The sequence below is a fragment of the Crinia signifera genome, chromosome 2, assembly GCF_055691185.1.
Source record: "Crinia signifera chromosome 2, ASM5569118v1, whole genome shotgun sequence".
NCBI lineage: Eukaryota > Metazoa > Chordata > Amphibia > Anura > Myobatrachidae > Crinia > Crinia signifera.
The window spans coordinates 390,667,112-390,693,241 of record NC_139218.1 but is presented as its reverse complement, the minus strand read 5'-3'; the positions used below and the strand labels follow the sequence as shown (position 1 = coordinate 390,693,241).

Sequence of the window (26,130 nt, the reverse complement as noted above, 5' to 3'; positions counted from 1 at the left end):
TGAACCATTGTTATCTAGACTGCCATTAGAAACTGTGGAACCCAGAGACAGTTCTGAACACCTTCACACATAACTAAAGATAAAAAAAAAAAAAAAAGAAAGTGAGGTCTCTATTGCATCCTGAATTCACATTTTTAGGAAACACTAACTAACACAACCCCTTGGGAAATTCCAAGTCATGCATTTAGCAGAAAAAAGAAGTCTGTCTGTAGCTCATTTACAAGCCTTGTTATGTATGTGACGGGGAGTTTATTCAACTAGATCGGTGTGATCATTCTTATGTCACCACAAAGTCAGTAGAAAAGCAGCAGTCCTACTTGGAACACACAAGCAGCCTCTATTCAGTGTGAGTGCGCTGATGCGTGACCAGGCTGGATCTCTTCGAAAAACATCTCCCGCACTCAAGGCACGGAAACGGCCTCTCCCCGGTGTGAGTAAGCTTATGCGTGATAAGGTTGGATCTGTTTGAAAAACATCTTCCGCACTCCAGGCACGGAAACGGTCTCTCCCCGGTGTGGATGCGCTGATGCTTCTCCAGGTTACATTTCTGGCCAAAACATTTGCCGCATTCCGAGCACTCAAATGGTTTCTCGCCAGTGTGAACCCGCTGATGCATGATGAGAGCTGATTTGCGTGGAAAACATTTGCCGCACTCAGTGCATGAATATGGCCTCTTTTCGGGGTGAGACTTCTTATGCGCTAGGAAATGTGACTTCATATTAAAGGATTTCCAACAGAAAGAGCAGTGAAACCGGTTGTCCTCGGTGTGACATCGTTGGTGGATGGTATGAGCCAGTTTGGAGATGAAACGCACCCCACAGACCGAGCACCTATACAGATTACTGGCGCTATGCGTTTGCTGATGTGTGACGAGGGCTGAATAATTAGGGAAACATTGCTGACACTCCGAGCACTGATGCGTCATCTCAGGATAGTGTGAGGAGGCGTGCGGACCTGTTGGGGACAAAAGTACTGAGATAAACCCTCTGTGCATCAGCGGATGGGTTGCGTCATCATGTGTAAGTAGACATATGTACATCAGCTTCTAGCATCACATCTATAGATACAGAACTTACTCTGAATCAGGAATAGGGCTTATTGTATTGGGTGTGTCATGGCTAGGGCTAGTTGTGAACCCGGACTAGGACGAGCTGTCAGTGGGCTGGAATTGTGAGGACAGAAGTTAGTAGGTTTAATATAAGACTTGCTCATAAACACTTGACAGGTGATGAAGTCTATGGCGTAGGTGGTGATGAGGCAGATGCTGGGGTTACCAGCTGTGCAGGGTGAGCTGAATAGCTGAGGATACCAGCAGTGCAAAATAGCCAGGAGCTGGGATAATAGTAGTTCAGGGTGAGCAGAAATAGCTGGAAGCTGGGGATACCAGCAGTGCATGATAGCCAGATAGATGGTAGCTGGAATTACCAGCATAGCAGGTTAGCCGGATAGCTGGGGATGTCAGCAGAGCAGGTTAGCTGGAGATTCCAGCAGTGCAGGATAGCCAGATAACTGGTAGCTGGAATTAACATCAGAGCAGGTTAGCTGGGGATGCCAGCAGAGCACGGTAGCCGGATAGCTTGAAGCTGTGGATACCAGCATAGCAGGTTAGCTGGGGATGCCAGCAGAGCACGGTAGCCGGATAGCTTGAAGCTGTGGATACCAGCATAGCAGGTTAGCTGGGGATGCCAGCAGAGCAGGTTAGCGGATAGTTGGAAGCTGGGGATGCCAGCAGAGCAGGTTAGCCGGATAGCTGGGAATGCCAGCAGAGCAGGTTAGCCAGATATCTGGAAGTCAGGAAGGGCTGTAGTTGGAAGGAGCAGAGTAAGGCTGGAGCCCTCTACAGGCTGATAAAACAACAAAGCACCGAAAGCACCGAAAACTATCAATGCCTGGAGTTGGGCTTTATACCTCCTTCTCTGTGCTTATGGAATAGTTCTCTGACTGAGATCGGGCTCCTGACTGGTTCTTGCAAGGGAGCTGACCAGGAAGTGTCATGGCACTGTACATGAAGAGAACTGGCGGGGAATGGTGGCATGGTGCGCCCACAGGGACATGGAGTGCCCGGCCAGGTTGTGGATACAGAATGCCGCAATGGCAAAAGCAGGATGCCAGATGAGACAGCGGATGACAGACAGCACTTAGGTCAGCGCCGCAGGTATGACAAGGCGCAGCTGGGGAGTGATGGAAGTGATGGCGCAGCTGGGGAGGATGGAAGAGTCTCAGAGACAAAAGGAGAAGCCGTGGATGTGCATCACAAAAGTGCCTGAAGGGATAGGATGTTGGCTGACAGCTACAGGGTGGAAAATGTAAAACTCTGAAATGTTTTGTACAGATGTGTCCTTTCTCATCACAGTAGAGCCGCCAGCTCTTGTGTGACACGCCCAACCCAGGCTCATCAACCAGCGTCCAGGTGACCTCATGTCTGGTGGACATATAAGCTCACAAACCAGCATCGAGAGGTATTGTCTGGTGGATACACAGGCTCGCCAACCAGCGTCCAGATGACCTCATGTCTGATGTATCCACAGGCTTGCCAACCAGCGTCCAGGTGACCTCATGTCTGGTGGATCCACAGGCTCACCAACCAGCGTCCAGGTGACCCCATGTCTGGTGGATCCACAGACTCGCCAACCAGCGTCCAGGTGACGTGTCTGGTGGATACACAGGCTCAAAAACCAACGTCCAGGTAATCTTATGTCTGGTGGATACACAGGCTCACCAACCAGCATTGAGGTGACCTCATGTCTCGTGGATACACAGGGTCGCCAACCAGCATCCAGGACATAGTTAGATTATAATAGTGTGCCGGGGTTGCCAAGCACCGTGTCCGAAGCATTGCCATGTCAACTTGAAGACAGAAGACATTGCTTGTTGGACAGGCCCCTTGCCAAGAGTGCGTGTAAGGCCTAACCTTTGCCCCTATTTGCAGGTGTTGGTCTTATGCAGATTCCATTTTGTTTGACCATGACTAAGCAGAAATGATGTTAAAATGGCGAAAGCATTGGAATATCTAAAAGTTCTATACAAGTTGTTTTTAGCTTTAGAAGATTAGGAATGTCATATTGAAGGTACAGTGACCAGAGCCACCAGCAAGTCTGAAACATTTTGTTGACACAACTAGATAACAGGGGTAGACATGCGTAGACCCCAAAGCCATGAGGTAACCTATAAAAATTGATACACATGAGTAATGAAATAATAAAATTGAAGGAAGGTAGAATTATTGCAGATAGAGAAGGAGGGGCTAGGCAGTTGAGGAAGGCAAGCACGTGGAACGTGGCTGGAGGTAACTATGAATGGGTTATCATGGCTGATGACTGTCCCTTTTGGGTTTCCATTTTGATTTGATTTAAAATTATTGCTGAGGTATAAGCCAATCAATTTTAGGTTTCTTGTGTTAGTCTGCATTTGCAAATACAGGTAATCAAGCGATCTTTGAAGTAAAGGCAAACATTTTAAAGCAGACTGAGTTCTCAAGATGTGCTGTCCATGCACTTCTGAAGAAGCACACAGAAACAGGCAACATCGAGGAACGTAGGTGCAGTGCTTAGCCAAGGAAACAGTCCATCAGATGCTTACTTTCCTTCAAAATCAGAAGACATACAGCCCATTTCCTGTTTGGAGAATTCTGGCCAGAGGTGGTCTTTATGGAAGAATTGTGGCCAAAAAGCTATACATTCGTCATGGAAACAATGCTCAACTGACTCATGTGTCCACAAAAACATAGAAAATGGTATGCAATAAAATGGCAGCAGGTGGTCTGGACTGTCAACATTTTTTATATTTGGCTGTAACAAAAGGCAGTGAAGCATGGAGGACGTTCCTTGCAAGTTTGGGCTGTTTTTTTAGCAAATTGAGTTGGGAATAAGTCAGGATTATATTGTCGATCATGCAATACCACCAGGGACGCATATGATTGACTCCAAATTTAGCCAAATACAGACAATATTATTAAAAACTATCTTCAGTGTAAAGAAGGACAAGGAGTCCTGGAAGTGAGGACATGATATGGCCTGCACACAGCCTTGATCTTAACATCACTGAGACTGTCTGGGATTACATTAAGAGACGGAAGAATTTGAGCAAGCTACATCCGCTGTGGTAAGTTCTCTAAGATGTTTGGAACAACCTCCATGCAGAGTTTCTTCAAAAATTGTGTGCAAGTGTACCTAGAAGAACGGATACTGTTTGACTACAATGTCACACCAAATACGGATTTGATTAAGATTTCTCTACCGTTCGTTCACTTTTTATTGTATTGCTTAATAAAAAACGAATAAACACTTATTTTTTAAAAGCATTCTTGACATCGTGTCCAATCCAATATCAATGCAATTTTCCTTGAAATGCAGAACATGCCAATAGACAGAACGAAAGAGTAAATGAAATAGGCTGGAAATTGAATTGGACACTATCTATCCAAGTGACTCATCAGGAGATGATGCTGCTGCCAGGAGGCGGATCATCAGGGGGAGTGGGAGATGCCGATGCTGGGTCATTGACACCGTCTATCGTGCCTAAACATGGAATGATGTGGCCAAATCCTCCATGATCGGTCGTTCCTCTTTCCGCCCGCTGAAGGGATCAGCAGGCTCGATGAATGACCCGTGGACACCCACATTTGATAGTAATCATGCCCACACACAGTAAATTATGAAACGATTGGTCGCTCCGATCGGTCAGAAACGGCCATATAGTTTAATAAATCTTACAGTGTGTGGGCACCTTTACTTTGCAGCATTTTATCTACATTGAATAAACGGTTCTCCGCTCAGCAAGAGGACTTGATTCTTCTAGCTGTCCTGAGATGGTTTATACTTATCAGATGCGCATGTTGTACCTTCCATGTGCACTTTTTGAAAAGGGAATTTCTAGGGGGAGGATGAACCATTGTTATCTAGACTGCCATTAGAAACTGTGGAACCCAGAGACAGTTCTGAACACCTTCACACATAACTAAAGATTAAAAAAAAAAGTGAGGTCTCTATTGCATCCTGAATTCACATTTTTAGGAAAAACTAACACAACCCCTTGGGAAATTCCAAGTCATGCATTTAGCAGAAAAAAAGAAGTCTGTCTGTAGCTCATTTACAAGCCTTGTTATGTATGTGACGGGGAGTTTATTCAACTAGATCGGTGTGATCCTTCTTATGTCACCACAAAGTCAGTAGAAAAGCAGCAGTCCTACTTGGAACACGCAAGCAGCCTCTATTCAGTGTGAGTGCGCTGATGCGTGACCAGGCTGGATCTCTTCGAAAAACATCTCCCGCACTCAAGGCACGGAAACGGCCTCTCCCCGGTGTGAGTACGCTGATGCGTGATAAGGTTGGATCTGTTTGAAAAACATCTTCCGCACTCCAGGCACGAAAACGGTCTCTCCCCGGTGTGGATGCGCTGATGCTTCTCCAGGCTACATTTCTGGCCAAAACATTTGCCGCATTCCGAGCACTCAAATGGTTTCTCGCCAGTGTGAACCCGCTGATGCATGATGAGAGCTGATTTGCGTGGAAAACATTTGCCGCACTCAGTGCATGAATATGGCCTCTTTCCGGGGTGAGACTTCTTATGCGCTAGGAAATGTGACTTCATATTAAAGGATTTCCAACAGAAAGAGCAGTGAAACCGGTTGTCCTCGGTGTGACATCGTTGGTGGATGGTATGAGCCAGTTTGGAGATGAAACGCACCCCACAGACCGAGCACCTATACAGATTACTGGCGCTATGCGTTTGTTGATGGGTGGCGAGGGCTGAATGATCAGGGAAACATTGCTGACACTCCGAGCACTGATGCATCATCTCAGGATAGTGTGAGGAGGCGTGCGGACCTGTTGGGGACAAAAGTACTAAGATAAATCCTCTGTACATCAGCGGATGGGTTGCGTGATCATGTGTAAGTAGACATGTACATCAGCTTATAGCATCACATCTATAGATACAGAACTTACTCTGTATCAGGAATAGGGCTTATTGTATTGGGTGTGTCACGGCTAGGGCTAGTTGTGAACCCGGACTAGGATGAGCTGTCAGTGCGCAATTGTGAGGACAGAAGTTAGTAGGTTTAATATAAGACTTGCTCATAAAGACTTGACAGGTGATGAAGTCTATGGCGTAGGTGGTGATGAGGCAGATGCTGGGAATACCAGCAGTGTAGGGTGAGCTGAATAGCTGGGGATACCAGGAGTGCAAGATAGCCAGGAGCTGGGGATACCAGTAGTGCAGGATAGCTGGTAGCTGGGGATGCCAGCATTGCAGGATAGCTGGATATTCCAGCAGTGCATGATAGCCAGATAGATGGTAGCAGGAATTACCAGCAGAGCAGGTTAGCCGAATAGCTGGGTATGCCAGCAGAGCAGGTTAGCCGGATAGCTGGAAGCTGGGTATGCCAGCAGAACAGGATAACCAGATAGTTGGAAGCTGGGGATGCCAGCAGAGTAGGTTAGCTGGATAGCTGGGAATGCCAGCAGAGTAGGTTAGCTGGATAGCTGGGAATGCCAGCAGAGTAGGTTAGCTGGATAGCTGGGAATGCCAGCAGAGTAGGTTAGCTGGATAGCTGGGAATGCCAGCAGAGTAGGTTAGCTGGATAGCTGGGAATGCCAGCAGAGTAGGTTAGCCGGATAGCTGGGAATGCCAGCAGAGTAGGTTAGCTGGATAGCTGGGAATGCCAGCAGAGTAGGTTAGCCGGATAGCTGGGAATGCCAGCAGAGTAGGTTAGCTGGATAGCTGGGAATGCCAGCAGAGTAGGTTAGCCGGATAGCTGGGAATGCCAGCAGAGTAGGTTAGCTGGATAGCTGGGAATGCCAGCAGAGTAGGTTAGCTGGATAGCTGGGAATGCCAGCAGAGTAGGTTAGCCGGATAGCTGGGAATGCCAGCAGAGTAGGTTAGCTGGATAGCTGGGAATGCCAGCAGAGTAGGTTAGCTGGATAGCTGGGAATGCCAGCAGAGCAGGTTAGCCAGCTATCTGGAAGTCAGAAAGTGCTGTAGTTGGAAGGAGCAAAGTAAGGCCGGAGCTCTCTACAGGCTGATAAAACAACAAAGCACTGACAACTATCAATGCCTGGAATTGGGCTTTATACCTTCTTCTCTGTGCTGATTGGCTGTATTAGTTCTCTGACCGGGATCAGTCTCCTGACTGGTTCTTGCAATGGAGCTGACCAGGAAGTGTCATGGCACTGTACATGAAGACAACTGGCGGGGAATGGCGGCATGGTGCGCCCACAGGGACATGGAGTGCCCAGCCAAGTTGTGGATACAGAATGCCGCAATGGCAAAAGCGGGATGCCAGATGAGACAGCGAATGACAGAACACTTAGGTTAGCGCCGCAGGTATGACAAGGCGCAGCTGGGGAGTGCTGTTAACCTCCAGAGAGGATGGAAGAGTCTCAGAGACAAAAGAAGAAGCCGTGGATGTGCATCACAAAGATGGCTGAAGGGACAGGATGTTGGCTGACCGCTACAGGGTGGAAAATGTAAAACTCTGAAATGTTCTGTACAGATGTGTCCTTTCTCATCACAGTAGAGCAGCCCGCTCCTGTGTGTCACACGCTCATCCCAGACTCGTCAACCAGCATCCTGGTGACCTCATGTCTGGTGGATACATAGGCTCATCAACCAGCATCGAGATGATTTGTCTGGTGGTTCCACAGGCTGCCAACCAGCGTCCAGGTGACCTCATGTCTGGTGGATCCACAGGCTCACTAACCAGCGTCCAGGTGACCTCATGTCTGGTAGATACACAGGCTCACCAACCAACATCCAGGTGACCTCATGTCTGGTGGATACACAGGCTCAAAAACCAATATCCAGGTAATCTCATGTCTGGTGGATACACAGGCTCACCAACCAGCATCCAGGTGAGCCCATTTCTGGTGGATCCACAGGCTCACCAACCAACGCCCAGGTAATCTCATGTCTGGTGGATACACAGGCTCACCAACCAGCATCCAGGTGAGCCCATTTCTGGTGGATCCACAGGCTCAAAAACCAACGTCCAGGTAATTTCATGTCTGGTGGATACACAGGCTCAAAAACCAATATCCAGGTAATCTCATGTCTGGTGGATACACAGGCTCAAAAACCAATATCCAGGTAATCTCATGTCTGGTGGATACACAGGCTCACAAACCAGCATTGAGGTGATAGGTCTGGTGGATACACAGGCTCACCAACCAGCGTCCAGGTGACGTGTCTGGTGGGTACACAGGCTAACCAACCAGCCATCAGGTGACCTCATGTCTGGTGGATCCTTACTACTAAGTGTGTGCGTGCCATCTACCCCATGGCAGAACACTAATGAGAGGCGAAGGTAGTGGGTTTCCATACCATCTTCTCAAAGACCCTGTTTTCCAGGTCACACGGCGAGTGTGTAGTGTAATCATACTCACTAAAACATTATAAGAAAAATCACTGGTGCAGCTAATTTAACTTGTGATTTTGTGAGGAGACCTGAAAACACGTACTGTTGGGGGTCCTTGAGTACCATGGTTGGGAACCACTTTGCTAAGGTTTTAGAAAGAAAAATGTTACATAGGTGAGAGTAGGGTGGCCAATCTCGGTATCGGCGGGATCCCGGGATTTGGTCCCTAAAACGCCGGGATTTCAGTCCAGGGATGTGCAGTCTAATGTCGGGCAGCGTCTGAGCATGCGCTCAGACACTGAGCGGCTTCTCCCTTCCCCGGCAGTATGGCTCTGCGCAGCGTGATGAGGCCAGAGGTCACGCTGCACAGGCCAAGCAGCTGCACAAACCCGTCCTGAGCGCGCAGCTGCTGACATGATCGCCCACCCGGCTCCTGGCCGCTCACTCACCCGCCCGCCTCCTGGCATCAGTAATCGGCCGACTACCCTCCCAGCTGCACCGCACATGTAAATAAATATGCGGGGCGGGTTTTTTAATTAGGGAAGCCTATCCCGGGATTGGGCATTTTTCAATCCCGAATTCCTGGATTGAAAAAATGCTCTTGGATTGGCAACCCTAGGTGATAGGTATTCATTATTCATTAAAATAAGAAAAATGCGTTGTATTGGTAAAAAAAAAAAATATATATATATATATATATATATATATATATATATATTTGAAAGTGTTAAATTAAATCTTATAGTGTGCCACCCCAAATCAGCCACCAAGTAGGGGGGGGGGGGGCCTGCACCCCGAACTCATCCTTAAAAATGACACATTGTATAAATCTGTAGGACTTCCTATCAGTGCCTATCAATATGCAGTCTGTGGATACAAGAGACCAATAGTGATTAAAACACTCAGGCCGGGTTGGAGTTGTGCTTCTCCAAGGTGAAGGAGTCCCGGTCTCCATATGTTCTATGTACACAATGTAGAGGTTTGGCGATGCTGCAATAACAGCTTTTGTGTGTGATGTGTTCATACTGCGCCAGTGTCCTGCAGATGCTTTCCCTGCGGGTCATTCAGTTGTACATTCTCCGCCGGCACAGCATCGCATGAGCCACAACGTTGATTCACAGACTGTATGTGCCAGGAATTGCTGAATCCCTGTACGAGGCTAAATATTACCAACACTGTACCGGGTAATTAAGATGGGGGCATCTGGGCAACACAGCAACACCCAACCCAGGAGCTTGTTGGTAACCAGCCTTTCCCTGCCCATGCGGTCACTATTTCATTAGCCACAAGGGGGAGATATCCAGCGTAAGCCACACCTACAGCATACTCTCTTGTCCTAATATTATGTTCATAGCCCAACCTTCCCCTCTACCGTCAGTCCGACTACACAGGTATGTGGCAAACAGGGCATCACCAGGCTGTCATGCCCTCAGGAATAGAGGTCATATCACTTGGTGATGGGTAATATAGGCATCAGGGGTCATTTTCCACTGAACAAGCCTAATAGGTCCTACACACATAGCATTGTGTGTAGGGCTGCTAGGTCAGCTGTGCTGCCGCGCTGTCGCTCAGCACACAGAGCTGACAGCCCAAACACAGCGCAAGCTGTCAGCGCTGTGTACTGTGCGAGCTGACAGCGCCAGTGTTCTCCGGTGGAGGATACTGGCGACAATTGAGATTGATGGACACAGTCCATCAATCTCGGCCAGCGACGCGCATTGCTGTTGCTATAGCCCCTACACACACACATACACCAATGTAGGGCCATTTGCTAATCGACTTTGCCAAACCAAGCAAAGTCGCTTAGAAAATGCCTTAATATCCGCATGTGTGTAGGCCCCTTTAGACCTCTGTTAGTTGGCATGTATAGTTCTTCTTCAATTGAAAATCCACTGTATGAATGACAAGTACTTTACATCCTTCTTTCACAACTATCCAGTGATACATAAATGTTCAGTGAACAAATCGCTTCATCTCTCCCCCCCCCCCCTCCGTTACCTTCCCTCTCACTGTTCCCATCATCTCCTCACCGCTGCCTACAGCCGCACCAAACCTCTGTGTCTGGCCGCCCGCATGCTGCAGCAAGGTACATACACCTTGTCCATGTCTGCCAGTGCTGTAATTTTGTGCTGTAAGTCCCAAATGATTTTCACACCCCATCTAGGGTCACTGTGGTGGGGAACGTTACTTCCATAATCATCTTTGGAATGTGACGCAGAAGTCTGAAAGTAACCTTATATTCCCATGTCTGTAACCATAGAGCTGCTCTGGATCCAGTAGGAGAGGGCGGATGTTCCTGAGACCACTGATAGAAACCGCTGGAGAGCCAGAGATGGAGGTGTGAAAGTGGATGCTGGGAGTCAAGGTTCCATACCCTGATGGCACATTATTTATTTTATTTATTAACCGTTTCTTATATAGCACAGCATATTCCATAAGGAGACAGTGATACAACAAACAGGGTATTTACAGACAGTCAAAAGGTAGGAGGGCCCTGCTCGCAAGCTTACAATCTATAGGGAAATAGGCATTGATACATAAGGATAGATACTGTATTCTTTATTGCATCGTTTCCACCAGAATGCAAGGTTCTATGACTGCTTCTGGAATTTGATAAGCTTGCCTGAAGAGATGAGTCTTCAGGGAACGCTTATAGGTTTGGAGACTGGAGGAGAGTCTTATTGTGCTTGGGAGGGCATTACACAGAGTGGGTGCAGCCCGTAGAAAGTCCTGCAGTCGGGAATGGGAGCGAGTAATGAGTGTGGATGAGAGACGCAGATCTTGGGAGGAGCGTAGAGGTCGTGTTGGATGATATTTTGAGAAGAGATGTACGTTGGTGTAGTTTGGTTTATGGCTTTGTGTGTGAGTAAAAGGATTTTGTATTGAATGCGGTAGAATACAGGTAACCAGTGAAGTGACTGACAGTGTAGCTTAGCAGACGATGAACGTCTGGCTAGGAAGATTAGCCTCGCAGCTGCATTCATGATGGACTGTAGTGGTGAGAGTCTGTAATGGGGACGGCCAATAAGGAGACTATTGCAATAATCAATGTGTGAGATGATGAGAGCGAGGATTCAGCAACTTCCCACTGTGGGCCGGTAACCTCGGCATACAACACAGGCGAGAGGGGACACACAGCAACCTTCATGTACAATCTATGTTACTCTACTCTTTTACTCATCACCAGAACTTCCATGGAAAGACACTTCCCGTTCCACACTATCACACTGATCCCCACAACACTGCTATCACATAGGGAGGATGTTTTGCCTACAGTACCGTATGCTGCTACTGAAGCCCTTAGGTCTGCTCCCCAGCACAGCCATTAGGAGAACCAACCCCCACAACCTGCAATAAGGGTGCAGATCATTACATGTCCTAATGAAAACCCCAACACGCTGCTTCCTGCCAAGGGGATGGTGAGGAATTCCTATACAGGATGGACATGACATTCTCTATAGGGGTGCCATCATAGGGATGACCTGGAGAACCAACCTAGGGGTAGCGGCGAGTTGAGTGATGCTGTGTAGAAGTGTGAGAGCCTCTGCTGTGAGGTCACCTATAGCCATCTGTATCAGTCCCTGCTCCTCACATACTGCCGCCTACAGCCGGAACCACGGCCTCCCATCATTATATATCTGACCAGAGGAACAGTCCGATCCCTCTCATAGCCGACGGTCACACATCTATTCCCCAAACATATTACAGAGCAGCCATAGAACCGGCTCACACCCAGAACAGCCGCCGGGCACAGTCTATGGCCTCCCGTTCTATCCGGCAATGTGATATAGGGCAGTCTGGTATAAGTCACATGATAGGAAAGCGAGCAGCACTGACCTGCACTGGATTCTGGGAGGAATTCCTGCAGCTCCCGATGGTCACCAGCATCCAGCTCCACACCGGCCTCAGCTCCTGTGTATGACAATAAGCAGCCAGTGTTACACATAGACACACGTGTGCAGAGACAGAAGGGGCCGGTGTCTGTGTGTAGTAGTAATTACTATCATATGTGACAGGAGGAATATCTGGACATACGTGTTACCCGCAGCCAGTGTTACACATAGACACACGTGTGCAGAGACAGAAGGTGCCGGTGTTTGTGTGTAGTAGTAATTACTATCATATGTGACCGGAGGAATATCCGGACATACGTGTTACCCGCAGCCAGTGTTACATATAGACACACGTGTGCAGAGACAGAAGGGGCCGGTGTCTGTGTGTAGTAGTAATTACTATCATGTGACAGGAGGAATATCCGGACATACGTGTTACCCGCAGCCAGTGTTACACATAGACACACGTGTGCAGAGACAGAAGGGGCCGGTGTCTGTGTGTAGTAGTAATTACTATCATATGTGACAGGAGGAATACCCGGACATACGTGTTACCCGCAGCCAGTGTTACACAAAGACACACGTGTGCAGAGACAGAAGGGGCTGGTGTCTGTGTGTAGTAGTAATTACTATCATATGTGACAGGAGGAATATCCGGACATACGTGTTACCCGCAGCCAGTGTTACACATAGACACACGTGTGCAGAGACAGAAGGGGCCGGTGTCTGCGTGTAGTAGTAATTACTATCATATGTGACAGGAGGAATATCCGGACATACGTGTTACCCGCAGCCAGTGTTACACATAGACACACGTGTGCAGAGACAGAAGGGGCCGGTGTCTGTGTGTAGTAGTAATTACTATCATATGTGACAGGAGGAATATCCGGACATACGTGTTACCCGCAGCCAGTGTTACACATAGACACATGTGTGCAGAGACAGAAGGGGCCGGTGTCTGTGTGTAGTAGTAATTACTATCATATGTGACAGGAGGAATATCCGGACATACGTGTTACCCGCAGCCAGTGTTACACATAGACACACGTGTGCAGAGACAGAAGGGGCCGGTGTCTGTGTGTAGTAGTAATTACTATCATATGTGACAGGAGGAATATCCGGACATACGTGTTACCCGCAGCCAGTGTTACACATAGACACACGTGTGCAGAGACAGAAGGGGCCGGTGTCTGTGTGTAGTAGTAATTACTATCATATGTGACAGGAGGAATATCCGGACATACGTGTTACCCGCAGCCAGTGTTACACATAGACACACGTGTGCAGAGACAGAAGGGGCCGGTGCCTGTGTGTAGTAGTAATTACTATCATATGTGACAGGAGGAATATCCGGACATACGTGTTACCCGCAGCCAGTGTTACACATAGACACACGTGTGCAGAGACAGAAGGGGGCGGTGTCTGTGTGTAGTAGTAATTACAATCATATGTGACAGGAGGAATACCCGGACATACGTGTTACCCGCAGCCAGTGTTACACATAGACACACGTGTGCAGAGACAGAAGGGGCCGGTGTCTGTGTGTAGTAGTAATTACTATCATATGTGACAGGAGGAATACCCGGACATACGTGTTACCCGCAGCCAGTGTTACACATAGACACACGTGTGCAGAGACAGAAGGGGCCGGTGTCTGTGTGTAGTAGTAATTACTATCATATGTGACAGGAGGAATATCCGGACATACGTGTTACCCGCAGCCAGTGTTACACATAGACACACGTGTGCAGAGACAGAAGGGGCCGGTGTCTGTGTGTAGTAGTAATTACTATCATATGTGACAGGAGGAATATCCGGACATACGTGTTACCCGCAGCCAGTGTTACACATAGACACACGTGTGCAGAGACAGAAGGGGCCGGTGCCTGTGTGTAGTAGTAATTACTATCATATGTGACAGGAGGAATACCCGGACATACGTGTTACCCGCAGCCAGTGTTACACATAGACACACGTGTGCAGAGACAGAAGGGGCCGGTGTCTGTGTGTAGTAGTAATTACTATCATATGTGACAGGAGGAATATCCAGACATACGTGTTACCCGCAGCCAGTGTTACACATAGACACACGTGTGCAGAGACAGAAGGGGCCGGTGCCTGTGTGTAGTAGTAATTACTATCATATGTGACAGGAGGAATATCCGGACATACGTGTTACCCGCAGCCAGTGTTACACATAGACACACGTGTGCAGAGACAGAAGGGGGCGGTGTCTGTGTGTAGTAGTAATTACAATCATATGTGACAGGAGGAATACCCGGACATACGTGTTACCCGCAGCCAGTGTTACACATAGACACACGTGTGCAGAGACAGAAGGGGCCGGTGCCTGTGTGTAGTAGTAATTACTATCATATGTGACAGGAGGAATATCCGGACATACGTGTTACCCGCAGCCAGTGTTACACATAGACACACGTGTGCAGAGACAGAAGGGGCCGGTGCCTGTGTGTAGTAGTAATTACTATCATATGTGACAGGAGGAATATCCGGACATACGTGTTACCCGCAGCCAGTGTTACACATAGACACACTTGTGCAGAGACAGAAGGGGGCGGTGTCTGTGTGTAGTAGTAATTACAATCATATGTGACAGGAGGAATACCCGGACATACGTGTTACCCGCAGCCAGTGTTACATAGACACACGTGTGCAGAGACAGAAAGGGCCGGTGTCTGTGTGTAGTAGTAATTACAATCATATGTGACAGGAGGAATACCCGGACATACGTGTTACCCGCAGCCAGTGTTACACATAGACACACGTGTGCAGAGACAGAAGGGGCCGGTGTCTGTGTGTAGTAGTAATTACTATCATATGTGACAGGAGGAATATCCAGACATACGTGTTAGCCGCAGCCAGTGTTACATATAGACACACGTGTGCAGAGACAGAAGGGGACGGAGTCTGTGTGTAGTAGTAATTACTATCATATGTGACAGGAGGAATATCCAGACATACGTGTTAGCCGCAGCCAGTGTTACATATAGACACACGTGTGCAGAGACAGAAGGGGACGGAGTCTGTGTGTAGTAGTAATTACTATCATATGTGACAGGAGGAATATCCGGACATACGTGTTACCCGCAGCCAGTGTTACACATAGACACACGTGTGCAGAGACAGAAGGGGGTGGTGTCTGTGTGTAGTAGTAATTACTATCATATGTGACAGGAGGAATATCCAGACATACGTGTTAGCCGCAGCCAGTGTTACATATAGACACACGTGTGCAGAGACAGAAGGGGACGGAGTCTGTGTGTAGTAGTAATTACTATCATATGTGACAGGAGGAATACCCGGACATACGTGTTATCCGCAGCCAGTGTTACACATAGACACACGTGTGCAGAGACAGAAGGGGCCGGTGTCTGTGTGTAGTAGTAATTACAATCATATGTGACAGGAGGAATATCCGGACATAGGTGTTACCCGCAGCCAGTGTTACACATAGACACATGTGTGCAGAGACAGAAGGGGCCGGTGTCTGTGTGTAGTAGTAATTACAATCATATGTGACAGGAGGAATACCCGGACCTACGTGTTAGCCGCAGCCAGTGTTACATATAGACACACGTGTGCAGAGACAGAAGGGGCCGGTGTCTGTGTGTAGTAATAATTACAATCATATGTGACAGGAGGAATACCCGGACATACGTGTTATCCGCAGCTAGCATTGGCCTCTCTCACACACTTACTCCTCCTTTCTTCCCTGGTGTATATGGAAGTATGGAGGCAGGATTACTTTACAACAATTTTATTTTTGATAATGACTTGTCACCGTGGTGATGAAGATGTCAACCAGATATATCGGAGGAAGTACAGCAGTTCTCAGTCAAAGTTATATCCTGATATATAAAATATTGTCTTTAAGTCAAACTCTCTCACCTGATGTGATCTCAGCAGGGATGTCCTCTTCTTTACAGTGTTGGTAAAACATCCCATCTTCTGGTACAGCCTGTCATAAAAAAGCATGTGTCACATACGTGTCCCACCCACACGTTACACAGGACATCTCTATAGGAGACACACAAAGGACGAGGACACAGGAATAACACAATATCCTGCACTGTGAGACATGTGAGGAAGCAGAGCTGGGAGAGGTCAGACCGGGTTCCTCTACCTGATAATCCTGGCTGATCATCCTGTTCTCTTCTCCCATACACCCCGGAGTATAGAGCGGGGTCTCATATGGGTCTGCGGGATGTGTAGGATTACACCCACCTGTGGGGAAGGGGCACACACATGTATCTGTAAAAATGGTAATGCAAAAGAAGAACTCATCTGCCAAAAACACATTATAGTGACGGATATGGCAGAGTAACATAGAACCAAAGTCATGCAAATAAAAACCACCGTATCCCGACTCCCGGCTAATGGTCCGTTCTCCTGCAGCACCGCAGTCACCACCGACCGGGAAACACAGACTGTTATACTTACTGTGATGGGACCAGGGAACGGTCAGGGATGACCATATACGTAATGTAAAATATACCCCACATTCCCAGTAATATACATATCCCCCCCATACAGCAACACTGTACCCCCAGAGCGTCTGCGTCTCTCACCTGGGCTGATCTCAGCAGGAACGGCCTCTTCCTTACACTGCTGGTGATAGATCACGGGTCCCGGCTCAGCCTGTCATACAAGGACATGTGTCACATACGTGTCCCACCCACACGTTACACGGGACATCTCTATAGGACTCACACACAGGGCGGGGACATGGGAATAACACAATATCCTGCACTGTGAGAAGCGGATGTACAAGGAGGAGAGGTCAGAGCAGGTTCCTCTACCTGATATTCCTGTGTCACTGTCCTGTTCTCTTCCTCTATACAGCCCGGAGAGTACAGAGGGGTCTCACAGGGGTCTGCGGGATTTCTAGTGCTGCGCCCACCTGCGGGGGAATGGGTACAGAGCATTACATTACAGTAGGTATAGTTATTCTATATACAGCCCGGAGAGTACAGAGGGGTCTCACAGGGGTCTGCGGGATTTCTAGCGCTGCGCCCACCTGCGGGGAATGGGTACAGAGCATTACATTACAGTAGGTATAGGTATTCTATATACAGCCCGGAGAGTACAGAGGGGTCTCACAGGGGTCTGCGGGATTACTAGCGCTGCGCCCACCTGCGGGGAATGGGTACAGAGCATTACATTACAGTAGGTATAGTTATTCTATGTACAGCCCGGAGAGTACAGAGGGGTCTCATAGGGGTCTACGGGATTTCTAGCGCTGCGCCCACCTGCGGGGAATGGGTACAGAGCATTACATTACAGTAAGTATAGTTATTCTATATACAGCTCGGAGAGTACAGAGGGGTCTGCGGGATTTCTAGCGCTGCACCCACCTGCGGGGAATGGGTACAGAGCATTACATTACAGTAAGTATAGTTATTCTATATACAGCTCGGAGAGTACAGAGGGGTCTGCGGGATTACTAGCGCTGCGCCCACCTGCGGGGAATGGGTACAGAGCATTACATTACAGTAGGTATAGTTATTCTATGTACAGCCCGGAGAGTACAGAGGGGTCTCATAGGGGTCTACGGGTTTTCTAGCGCTGCGCCCACCTGCGGGGAATGGCTACAGAGCATTACATTACAGTAGGTATAGTTATTCTATATACAGCCCGGAGAGTACAGAGGGGTCTCACAGGGGTCTGCAGGATTTCTAGCGCTGCGCCCACTTGCGGGGAATGGGTACAGAGCATTACATTACAGTAGGTATAGTTATTCTATATACAGCCCAGAGTACAGAGGGGTCTGCGGGATTTCTAGCGCTGCGCCCACCTGCGGGGAATGGGTACAGAGCATTACATTACAGTAGGTATAGTTATTCTATGTACAGCCCGGAGAGTACAGAGGGGTCTCACAGGGGTCTGCGGGATTTTTAGCTCCTCCCCACCTCAGGCCCAGCACTGATACTACACACACTGACATGAATTAGGCTCCTCCCCTCCTCAGGCCCAGCACTGATACTACATACACTGACAGGAATTAGGCTGCAGCGATACAATGTCTCCTGCCAGAGCTGAGTGAGGAAGATGACTGAGGTCACCCATCACCTGCCCCCTGTGCTCTTAGGTGTGCCAGCCCAGTGACCGGGTGCAGAGCGTAGCTTACCACAGCTCCCTATATCCATAGCTCCGGTGTGCTGTCTCATTCAGAAAGGCTGCCCACCACTGTGGGAGTGCACGGGTCAGCAGGAGCAACGGGCACCAGCAGTATGAGGCGCTGCACAGAACCTATTTCCCCTTCCTAGCACACACGACCGTCACCACCTGTAACACTGGCAGCAGCTAATGATACACTAATCAGTAACATAATAATGCAATGCTGCCATAGGTGCCACAGTAAATGCAATTTTCCTTTACTTATCCAATGTGTAATGCAATGTATCAGTCATGTGACCCAATCCCGCTGCCGTCTCACCTGAGCTGCTGGGATCAGGGATCGGCTCCTCTTCCTTACACTGCTGGTGATACATCCTGTGTCCCGGCTCATCCTGTCATACAAGGACAGAGATATTATTACACTGAGCGTCTATACCAGAAGGATACACAGGATAAGGATATGACAGTAACATAATACAGAAGAGATAATGTATCCAGTCCCGCTACCTGATCATCCTCTATGAGAATACAGTCCTCTTCCTTTATATGATGCCGGGAATACAGAGGGGTCTCACATCGTCCTGGGGGGCTTCTAGAGCTACACTCACCTGCGGGGAGAACAGACAATGACAGCCATATAGCAATGCTTAGTAATAACAGCAGCACATATCACTGCACAGGACCTGTCACTAGGTGTCGGGAGTAACAGCCCTGCACCGTTACGTGTATCTGGGTGGGATGTCACCTCCCGAGGGTCATCATGACCAGTGACACTGGGGGAAGAATGTGTCATCCAACCTTCCACCAGCCCCAACATCCGATAGATGGGGGTCAGATGTCGGCTGGAAATGGCAGTCGCTTCGGACCCACATGCAAAGTGATAGAGGCCAATTACTGATCTGCAGCGATCAGTAACAGCCAATCACCTGGGAGAGGGGCGGAGAGAAGTGACTGGATGGTGCAGGATACAGACACACCCCCTGACAGACGTCCTCTTACCCACTGAGTCAGGCAGCTGCGGAGGGTCCATAACATTGTCCTTGTGTCCGCCTGAATAGTCCCACTCTGTCACAGAGAACGAGACCTCCATATCCTTACACTTCCCAGGCACCTGCAGCATAGAAGAGCTGGTTACATGACTTACCCCCACACCTAGCAGTACTGTGTAATACATTCCCCTGCAGGGCACTATGTGAGATAATGGGTCAGGGATCAATTATGGAGTGTGCCCTGACCAATCACCAGGGGTCCAGTGATATCAGTATTGTTACACTACAGCACAACATAAATCAGTGACCAATCCAATCCCTTATATCACTTATTATATAAGAGCGCTCACCTCTTCTGCCTCTCTGTGATGTACCTCAGTAGGTGCCCGGATACGGTTCCTCTCCTCTCTTGGTGTATGAGGCGGAGCCTCTGTGTTTGGGCTCTGGGTGCGGTTGCTTCTGTCTGGCACAGGACGGCTGCTGATGTCTGTCACCTGGTCCCCCGACTTTCTCACAACAATGAAATCCTATGAGAGCACCAATATGTAAGACACCGCCCTATGTATATAATACAGTAATCTCCCCACATACAGTAATCCCAGCTGTATATAGGCGGGATAGCAGCTCTGCACCATCTCTGTGTAACAAGGCTGCGCTGTATATATGGCTGTAACCATAAGAGGCAGGAGACACACACAGGGGGCATCTGCCTGCTCCTACCCACAATTCCTGGCGGCCACTGCTCAGCGCCTCTCACCTCTCTGGTCAGCAGACTGATAATCTCCATGGTGAGGCTCAGCAGCTTGTCTATGATCAGGTCTTTGTTCCTGTCAGTCAGTAGCGAGTGCCGGATATGTTCCAGGACCAGGACCTCCATGGTTGGTCTTCAGGTGACGTCTCCTGAGGGAAGGGAATACAATGTCAGCTCCATATAGGTAATTTGCTGCCATAGTCTCTGCCACATAGAGGAAGTCGCATCGCTCATCTACTCCGGGGACAGAAGACATCAGTGTCAGTCACTTACTGCACTATACGCCATCTGTAATGTGGGGGATTATGGGATTTCCCAGCAGCACCTGGGTGTAACAGAAGCACGGAGGCCTCTTATACCCTCCTCTAACATCACCGCACCATCAGCTCTTCCACTTCAGCCATTTCACTTTGTAATAAGCTGAAATCTAAAGGCACCTCTATGGTGTCTCAGATCTGCGGTCACCCTGTGCGAGAACAGGGCGGACAGGTAACATCTGCTGACCGCCCCCCACATCATCAGGGAATTACCACGGGAACTCACATAAGATGCTGGGTGTTCCCACAGGGAAATTCACCGGCCCGCCTCCCCACACTCGCACATTAAAGCCTACGCGCTTCAGTAGTCGCGAACGCGTGGGGTGCCAATTGCATCAGAATAACCACCACAACTGGACATCAAATTTAGGGCCTAATTCATCATCCCAACGTTTAGGCGCTCGGTAAGCATTTTTCAATCCCGATTGCCGAGACTTAAAAAATGCCCCGTGATTGGCATCCCTAGCCGGCAGCGAGGGGAAAGTGGCTGGCATGGACAAAGGCAGCCTGGCCACACGCGGGCAGAAACTGTAAAAAACACTCACTGCCTGTCGTCAAACTCTAGGGTGTCCCTTAAAATCGAAGGTCCGAAAAATCAATAGGACACCCCCTAACCCGTGCCCCAAGCGGCACAAACTTTTACTTTTTAGGTGACTTTTCTTAAAATAGTTTCAAACGCTTTTGAAGTGAGTGCACATTTTTTTTGTTGCAAATGTGAAAAATAGGGATCGGTGGCAGGGACTTTAACAGCAAGTAATCAAAAATAAATAATATATTATAAACTTAGTCGCTTTAGGTTTCATTATTTTTTAATGTTTACAATTATTTCAGGGAATAATATATTAAGGAAAGTGTAACTACACACACACACACACACACACACACAAATAAAGGAAATGATGGTTTAATGGTCATCACATTTTTCTGCTGAGGTAAATATCGCAACGAGAATAATCCTTTATTAATTGATCACACTATTTACTAACAATTTCTACAGGGACAATGCTTTCTATAAAGCAAAGTCCCTGTGAAATACTTCTTGACACATTGGCGGGGTCGGTCATGTTTTAGCAAGACCATACCGTCAGGGAGCCCAACCCCCCACTCTCGCTGCCTGTCGGGTGGTACTGTCTGTGGCCGGGCTACTGTCCTCTGCTTTCGAAAACGAAAGCTGTAGTCTTGGGCTGGATAGCACAGGGACAGCAGCTCTGGTGGGCTGGATAGAACAGGGACAGCAGCTCTGGTGGGCTGGATAGAACAGGGACAGCAGCTCTTGTGGACTGCACAGCAGGAACACAGAATGCCTCATCCAACTGTCAGCAGATCAATCCCATCCAGACACAGCAGCGGCTGCTGAACCACATAGACCAAACATTTCAATTGGAGCAATAAGTACTAACAAAATACCCTTGGACAGAGCTCAACAAATATCCTCTCACTGCTATTCTATCAATAATTAGGTGCCGGTTCTGTGCTGAGTATCCCTTATTCTAAAAGCACAGACAGTGATATCCAGAATATAAACATCTTTAGAATTTCACATTGAAAATGTTGTTGCTCACTCCAATGAGGTGCAGAACAATAATGCCCCCCCAGTAGATAATTGGGCCACACTGAAATGCCCCCAGTAGATAATTGGGCCACACTATAATGCCCCCAGTAGATAATTGGGCCACACTATAATGCCCCCAGTAGATAATTGGGCCACACTGTAATGCCCCCAGTAGATAATTGGGCCACACTGTAATGCCCCCAGCAGATAATTAGGCCACACTGCAATGCCCCAGTTGATGATTGGTCCACACTGCAATGCCCCCCAGTAGATAATTAGGCCACACTTGCCAATAGATAATATGGCAAACTGTAATGCCCCTTATAGAGATTGCCACGTGTAATTCCAATAGATAATATGCTACACTGTAATACCCCCTGTAGATAAGATGCCACACTGCAAAGCCCCCTGTAAATAATATGCCACACTGTAATACCAATAAAAATGTGACACTAATAGCCCTGATAATATGCCACACTATAATACCCCTAATAGATATGCCACACTGTATTGCCACAGTAGATAATATGCCACACTGTAATGCCCCCTGTAGATAATATGCTACACTGCAATTCCCCTTGTAAATAATATGCCACACTGTATTATCAATAAATATGCCACTGTAATGCCCTCCATAGATAATATGTCACACTGTAGTGCCCCTTGTAGATAAAATGCCACCACACTGTTATGCCCCTAATAGATAATAGGCCACACTGTAATATCCGTAATAGATAATAGGCCACATTGTATGTAATACCCCCTGTAGATAATAGGCCACACTGTATTGCCAATAAATGTCACAATGTAATATCCATAGTAGACAATATACCACACTGTAATGCCCCAACAGATAATATGCCACACTTCATACCTCCCAACATGACCCTCTCCAGGAGGGACAGAATACTCTTTTCCTGTACTTCCTTCTTAATTTAGGGATGTTGAAATGCATTTCCTATCAATTAACCTTTTTTTTTTTTTTTTTTTTTTATAAAGGTGATTGCAATCAAAAATTAAGAGGGACGTCCAGAAACAGAGCATTGTGTCCTTCCTGAGAGGGTCATGTTTGGAGGTATGCTGTATTGTCAATAGATATGCCACACTGTAATAATGCCCCTATAGAAAACATGCCATACTGTAATAATGCCCCTATATAAAATATGCCACAATAATGGCCCGTGTTGATAACATTCCGTTGTCCTCAACTGGGAAAATGCTACACAGATCCCTCCCTCCCCCTCCTCAGGGTACTGGCACTAGATGACACCCAGAATATATAACCCTGCCTGCCCCCTGTGTTCATGACATATGGCAGGGTTGCCTACCTGACACAATGCTCTGTTCCTGGACTTCCCTGGTAATGTATGATTGCCAGCACCTGTGGGGAGCTGGGTGATTGATAAGAAAGGTGTCACCACAGGTGCTGGCAATCCTACATTACCAGGGAAGCGCAGGAGCAGAGCATTGTCTCTCTGAAGGAGAGGGTCAGGTAGGCAACCATGACATACGGGTGTGTGTGGAGTCGGCGGAGGGCACTAATAATGTAACCCCCCAGTTGCCATGTGATGGGGTGGCACACTATATACCACCCAGAAGTGTATAACCCGGTCCCATATGGTCATATAGAAGTGTTTGGAGTGGGGGGACTGCACTATATAACAGCTGACTATGTATAACCCTGGCCCCAGCCAGCTGCCATGTGACACAGGACGGGGTTGTTGCACTGTGAATCCCCCCTGCACTGTGTACCACCTGCATGATAATAATAACATCAGCTCATACAGTACCTCACCCTGCAGCAGGAAGTGTCCTCGGCTGACGGACAATCACTACGCGACACTCCGCACAGTAACACCTAGTTCCACTTCCTCTGTACGCCAGAGCGCCGCAAGGGCTCATGGGAGCTGTAGTCCTTCCCGGTCCACAAGAAGGCGGCATAAAACTACAATTCCCACGAAGTGTATAATTATTGTTACAGAACTGGTAACTTATGTCTGCAGGACGCATGGGGCGGCGGCCATCTTTCTGAAAACTAAAGGGTGCTAATAGCAAAGGTAGCCAACAAAATGGCCGCCACTGTCAGGCGAAGAGGTTTATATCTTATTTGTCTTATGTTTCCATTGTTCTCTGCTGCCCAGAGCAGCACAGCTGGCGGGGGAAATAACCAGACTAGCCACTTACTAACTACTTACTCATTAACATTACTGGGGCAGTTTTTTACAGAGAGCTAATTGTAAGTCACAGACACTTTACCTAACCTCTCAACTTGCCCCCCCCCCCAAAAAAAATTAGATGGCACAGCATAACCAAATAGCTTTTTTATTCTCCCAAAGGAGAATAGCTCCGCCCTCAACCCATGAAGCTACGATTACAGAAAAGGAAAAATAGATGACCATCGATAGTAAAAAACATCAATGGTCATTCTTCAGATATTATGCTGCCATCGACGGGTGACCACATTACATACCTCCCAACTTTTGAAGTTCTGCAGGCGGGACGATGCTCATGCGCGGGGGGGGCCCTAATTTGGGGGCGTGGCCTATACTCGCAGCTCTTTCGCAAGGCCACGCCCCCATTTTGCCGCTATGGAGGCATGACCCAGAGGCTCTGTGAGCCTCTAGCCATGCCCCCAGTCCCCTGGCTGCGGGAATAGACACTGTGCGCATGCGCACATCGTTTATTCCCCACTGCTTAGCAGCTGACAGGGGGGACTCCCAACAGCCCCCCCCACACCGCGGGACACTGCCGCCCGCGGGTGGGACAGGCCCTGACAATCGGGACTGTCCCGATAAAATCGGGACTGTTGGGAGGTACAATACCTTTTTATTCCCACAGGTACCCCAAATGCAGTGGTGGGATTCAGCCAGTTCGCACCGGTTATGCAGAACCAACCGATACCTAATGTACTATCGGTTCTGCAGAACCAATACCTAATGTACTATCGGTTCTGCTGAACCGTTTGCTACAGTTGGCCAGGGTGCCAGTCTTTTAATAATTTTTTATTAGTTTTGTCCGCTGCCCTGGATAATATTTAGAAAGTAAGGGCTCTGCTCTGCTCTCCTGGGCTGGCCTGGCTGTCAGTCAGCCTGTAAGGCCTGCCCTCCCTTGTTGTTGGCAAGGATTGGCTCCCCGGCACACGTGTACTGTGCAGTGCTTTACGGTCTGTACTCTCATCAGCCTGAATTTTTAGGGCTGACAGCAGATGCAGAACAATTAAACACATACAATTTAGATAAAGACCCTCATTTACCCCTTCAATGCTGATGGCAGATGATTAAAAGCAGATCCCCACTATCACCTGAATGTCCTTTTCCAACTGATCTCAGTTACACCAAGCAATATGTATTGTTGGGATGCAGTCATTTGGTCTACTGCATTATGGTCGACAGTCATTAGGTCGAATCCATTAGGTCGACATGCTAAAAGGTCGACATGACTCTAGGTCGACATGGGAAAAGGTCGACATGATTCTAGTTCGAAAGGTCATTAGTTCGACAGGTCATTAGTTCGACAAGGTCATTAGTTCGACATTGTCTATGTCGACATTCACAAGGTCGACATGGAGTTTTTCACTGTTTTTTGAGCCAACATGTGCCGACAGGCGGTATTTCATGCCCTACCATCCACTAGGGCGTGGTGGGAGAATAAAATAGTGTGCCGAGCGTAGCGAGGCACCGTGCCCGACGCATAGCGAGCGCAGCGAGCGATGCGAGGGGATGCAGTGCACTTTAAACTGTGTCCATGTCGACTGTGTTGACATTCAGGTAAAAAAACAGTGAAAAACCCCATGTCGACCTTGTGAATGTCGACATAGACAATGTCGAACTAATGACCTTGTCGAACTAATGACCTGTCGAACTAATGACCTTTCGACCTAGAATCATGTCGACCTTTTCCCATGTCCACCTAGAGTCATGTCGACCTTTTAGCATGTCGACCTAATGGATTCGACCTAATGACTTTCGACCATAATGCAATAGACCAAATGATCCCAACCCGTATTGTTATATGATCATAATGCTCATAGAACAAGTACAGCTGTTATGCTCCATTTGACACTCATAGAGTAAAATAGAAGCTACATACTCAGGGCCGGTGCTACCAGCTCAGCAGAGGATGCAGTGCAGGGAGGCACTGGGCAGTAGAGGCCCAGTGTCTCTACATCGGTTAGGTCTAAATTCAAGTGGGCTAAGG

The 26,130-nt window shown here is 48.1% G+C and overlaps 1 protein-coding gene across 6 annotated transcripts in view; it reads right to left on the bottom strand.

Annotated features, from left to right (window-relative positions):
- Window positions 1–23,862, bottom strand: part of LOC146058213 (uncharacterized) — an 88,025-nt gene extending 64,163 nt beyond the window's left edge. For 4 of the 6 annotated variants that reach the window (XM_083170350.1, XM_083170349.1, XM_083170348.1 and 1 more), the window contains exons 1-11: window positions 23,724–23,862; window positions 20,071–20,213; window positions 19,664–19,840; window positions 19,324–19,435; window positions 18,832–18,932; window positions 18,644–18,716; window positions 17,007–17,107; window positions 16,776–16,845; window positions 16,331–16,431; window positions 16,096–16,165; window positions 12,191–12,265 (exon numbers count right to left, since the gene is read on the bottom strand). In XM_083170350.1, the coding sequence (XP_083026476.1) occupies window positions 12,191–12,265; window positions 16,096–16,165; window positions 16,331–16,431; window positions 16,776–16,845; window positions 17,007–17,107; window positions 18,644–18,716; window positions 18,832–18,932; window positions 19,324–19,435; window positions 19,664–19,840; window positions 20,071–20,190 (1,000 nt within the window). In that variant the 5' untranslated portion in view covers window positions 20,191–20,213; window positions 23,724–23,862. Of the gene's footprint in view, window positions 1–82; window positions 955–2,889; window positions 5,826–12,190; window positions 12,266–16,095; window positions 16,166–16,330; window positions 16,432–16,775; window positions 16,846–17,006; window positions 17,108–18,643; window positions 18,717–18,831; window positions 18,933–19,323; window positions 19,436–19,663; window positions 19,841–20,070; window positions 20,214–23,723 lie in introns of those variants that run through there. The other 2 variants (XM_083170352.1, XM_083170351.1) reach the window with 2 other exon arrangements.
- Window positions 23,863–26,130: the final 2,268 nt, after the last annotated feature.